The sequence below is a fragment of the Anopheles cruzii genome, unplaced genomic scaffold (assembly GCF_943734635.1).
Source record: "Anopheles cruzii unplaced genomic scaffold, idAnoCruzAS_RS32_06 scaffold02450_ctg1, whole genome shotgun sequence".
Taxonomy (NCBI): domain Eukaryota; kingdom Metazoa; phylum Arthropoda; class Insecta; order Diptera; family Culicidae; genus Anopheles; species Anopheles cruzii.
The window spans coordinates 1-3,181 of record NW_026456035.1 but is presented as its reverse complement, the minus strand read 5'-3'; the positions used below and the strand labels follow the sequence as shown (position 1 = coordinate 3,181).

Genomic DNA, 3,181 nt, shown 5'->3' with positions numbered 1-3,181 from the left:
GCGAGGGCAGATAAAATGAAGTTCAAAACCTATCTCTCGAAGGATTCGAAACTCAAGGATACTATTTCGACGCTCGGGTGGAGCAACAACGAGGATGTGTACAGCTGCTGCAGCGACGATCTCCACAAGTGGACCTCCACCAATCGGGAGATGGTGAAAGTGGCCAAGCTGCCCGAGGGATTCGTTCCGACCGATATGCACTGGCTCTACGCGAGGGGCACGGGTGTCGCCAGCGCTACCATTGGTCCCGGGTCGGGCAGTAAGGGTGGCGAAAGTTTGCTGATATCGAGCGAAGACGGAAGGTTTGTAATACTGAACAAAAGTGCGCGTGTCGAGCGCAATGTTGCGGCCCACGCGGGAACGGTGGTGGCCTCTCGCTGGAGCCCCGACGGAGCCGGACTGCTGACGGCCGGCGAGGATGGTGTCATCAAGATTTGGTCCCGTTCCGGTATGCTACGGTCGACGGTCGTGCAAAACGAGGGCCAAATTCGGTGTGCCTGCTGGGCGCCAACGGCGACGGCCATTGCCTACAGTCAGGGATCGTTCGTAGCGATCAAACCGTTGGCCGCGAACAGTAAGCTGACCAAGTGGAGAGCCCACGACGGGATGGTGCTGTGTCTGTCGTGGTCGAACGATACGGCCCTGATAGCGACCGGTGGCGAAGACTGTCGGTACAAGATCTGGGACACACAGGGCACGAACGTTTACACGAGCGTGGCCGATGATTACGCCATAACGTCGGTTGAGTTCTGTCCGGATGGTGAGCTGCTGGCCGTTGGAGGATTCAACATGGTCAAGCTTTGCCACAGCACCGGGGTAAGTTGATCATCGGGTTCGATTATGTCAGGCTGACTTTGTCTTGCTCTCGCCCGCAGTGGAGCCACAGCATCGTGAGGTTCAACCAGCAAGTGATCGGTTCCTTGTTTAATATCGTGTGGTCGGCGGATGGAACACAAATAGCGTCCTCTACCACCACTGGGACACTGCTCTTCGGGCACATCATCGAACGGGAGCTACGGAATCGCAACCTGAAAGCGATCACCACGGGTCGCAAAACGATCCTACTGCAGGACATCGTCGCGCGTACCACCGACACGCTGGACTTTTCCGAGCGAGTCATCAAGTGGGAGCTGGGATATGGCCATTTGGTCGTCGCAACGGTTCACCAGATTCACATTTTCAACGAGCACTATATCAACACCCCGATCATCATCGACGGGCGGAGTGATATTCGCATCATCATGCTTGGCAGAAAGTACGTACCGCTGGACGTTCGGAAGAGATTCGAAATAATTGTGACTCTTTGTTTGTGACAGAAACTTCCTCCTAGTTGAACATTCCTCCATTTGGATTTACACGTACTCCGGGCGGCTGCACTTGAACCCTCGGTACCCGGGATCACAGGCCCAGATCGCGCATCTCAACAGTCGCTGTATTTCTCTCGGAATGGACTCGCTAGCGGTGCGTGATCACTCCGATCAAACGATTCTGCACGTGTTCGATCTCCTTCCCAGTGCCACCCGGCAGGAGGAACCATACAGCATCCACGCCAAGGTGGCAATTGTTGAGGTGGCCGTCTGCCGGTTCGGCAGTCCCGACGATCAGTATCTGGTGTACGTGGACGCGAACCAGGATCTGCACATTACGAACTGCACAGGCAGTTCGGAGTATGTGACGCACAAGATCGGTACACAGGTACATCGGGTAATGTGGTCCAACGACACCAATATCCTGGTTGGCCTTCACGATCTCAGCTACAGCGTGTGGTATTGTCCGGGTGAAGCCTGCGCGGATCCCACTTTGATTGCGCTCACAACGTTCACGTACGACACGAGCGAGTTCGGCAAGAACATTACGCTGGAAAACTTTGAAGGGGCCAGTGTGACGTTCCGAAGCTCCGGGGCCATTTTCACCGTCTCGGTGAAAACCTACTGCGTGATACTGCACAAACTGTTTGCCGAAAATCAGTGGGAACGGTCGCTGAAGCTGTGTCGCTTGGTACAGAATCAGCTGCTGTGGGCCACTCTGGCCGCGATGGCGTCCAAACGAAACCAGCTGGACATCAGTGAGGAAGCGTTTTGCGCCTCACTACAGATTGATAAGGTGAACTATCTGAACTACATCAAATCCATGCCGCTGTCTAGTCCGGAACATATGGCCGAAAACTCCGTCATGAATGGGCGCATCCAGGAAGCGGAAACTATTCTACTGCACAACAAGCGCATTCTAGAGGCCATTCGGTTCTGCTTGCGCATGCACCGCTGGAACAAGGCGCTCGAAGTGGCGCTGAAACACGAACAGGACGTGGATCTTGTGCTGGCGGAACGTAAGCGATACTTGCAGGCCCTGGAACGAGAGGAAAACGATCTGCAGTTTCTGGCACTGGACGCACCGTAGGATAACGGAAGGCGGTTTTAAACCATATAGTAGTCAGAGACAGAATTTTGTGTGTTTATGATGACATACTAATAAACCATTTGTCGGAACAATCCGGAGAGTGAAGTTGATGTTTGATTAGTTGTCACAGAATCGCTAGTTCGGTAGAAATTATTTCGAAAAATCTTTGTCTTGTTCCACTTACGTTCAAACACATTTTTATTGAGCCGCTTTCATCTCTTCACTATCCGTTATCGCGCTTACGCTACAAAAATATCGTTTTTCCATTATTAAATAGGTCCATATCCATACATTTTAGTATTACTATATTTCTCTGCATGGTATCGGCTCGCGTAACACCGGCCCTCAATGATCAGCAAACTAATACCTTTCACTACTTCACATCCTTTAGCAGGGCAGCACGCGACGCTTTCCCTTATTTCGGGAAGATCACTTCTGCGTCCGTTCCCCTATGGGTGTCGATTAATTTGGAAAGGATTTATAATTTCGTAACATGCTTCTGCTTAACTCGAGTCAGAGTCGGAATCGGAAGCACCACTCTGGCATATCTGGCCAACAGTAAATTAAAGAGAAGCAAAAAACCGCACACACCTAACACCCTAGTCGATCGATGTCCTCCGAGCTATGGTGCTGCCCCTCGCGAACAACACACATTGCTACCGCCTCGTTTCTTTGCTAAATCTACAATGTCGTTCCGTTCCTAGGGACTTCGGTTAAGGGTTTGTTACTTGCCGCTATCACAAATTCCGGTAATACTTTGGTCGTCGTTTCCAACAACTGTTCA

General features: G+C 51.9%; 1 protein-coding gene across 1 annotated transcript; it reads left to right on the top strand.

The window, feature by feature from the left end:
• Positions 1–15: 15 nt before the first annotated feature.
• On the top strand, positions 16–2,397 carry LOC128276787 (intraflagellar transport protein 80 homolog). The gene is made up of 3 exons (XM_053015246.1): positions 16–816; positions 876–1,255; positions 1,317–2,397. The coding sequence occupies exons 1-3, from the start codon at positions 16–18 to the stop codon at positions 2,395–2,397; spliced, it is 2,262 nt and encodes a 753-aa protein (XP_052871206.1).
• The last annotated feature ends 784 nt before the right edge of the window (positions 2,398–3,181 follow it).

What these genes read in the sequence shown, in the direction of transcription:
- LOC128276787 (XM_053015246.1), top strand. Translation starts at nt 16, where the DNA reads ATGAAGTTCAAAACCTATCTCTCGAAGGATTCGAAACTCAAGGATACT. An exon ending in AGCTTTGCCACAGCACCGGG is followed by an intron (nt 817 to 875) that starts GTAAGTTGATCA and finishes TCTCGCCCGCAG; the next exon opens with TGGAGCCACAGCATCGTGAG. An exon ending in ATCATCATGCTTGGCAGAAA is followed by an intron (nt 1,256 to 1,316) that starts GTACGTACCGCT and finishes TGTTTGTGACAG; the next exon opens with AAACTTCCTCCTAGTTGAAC.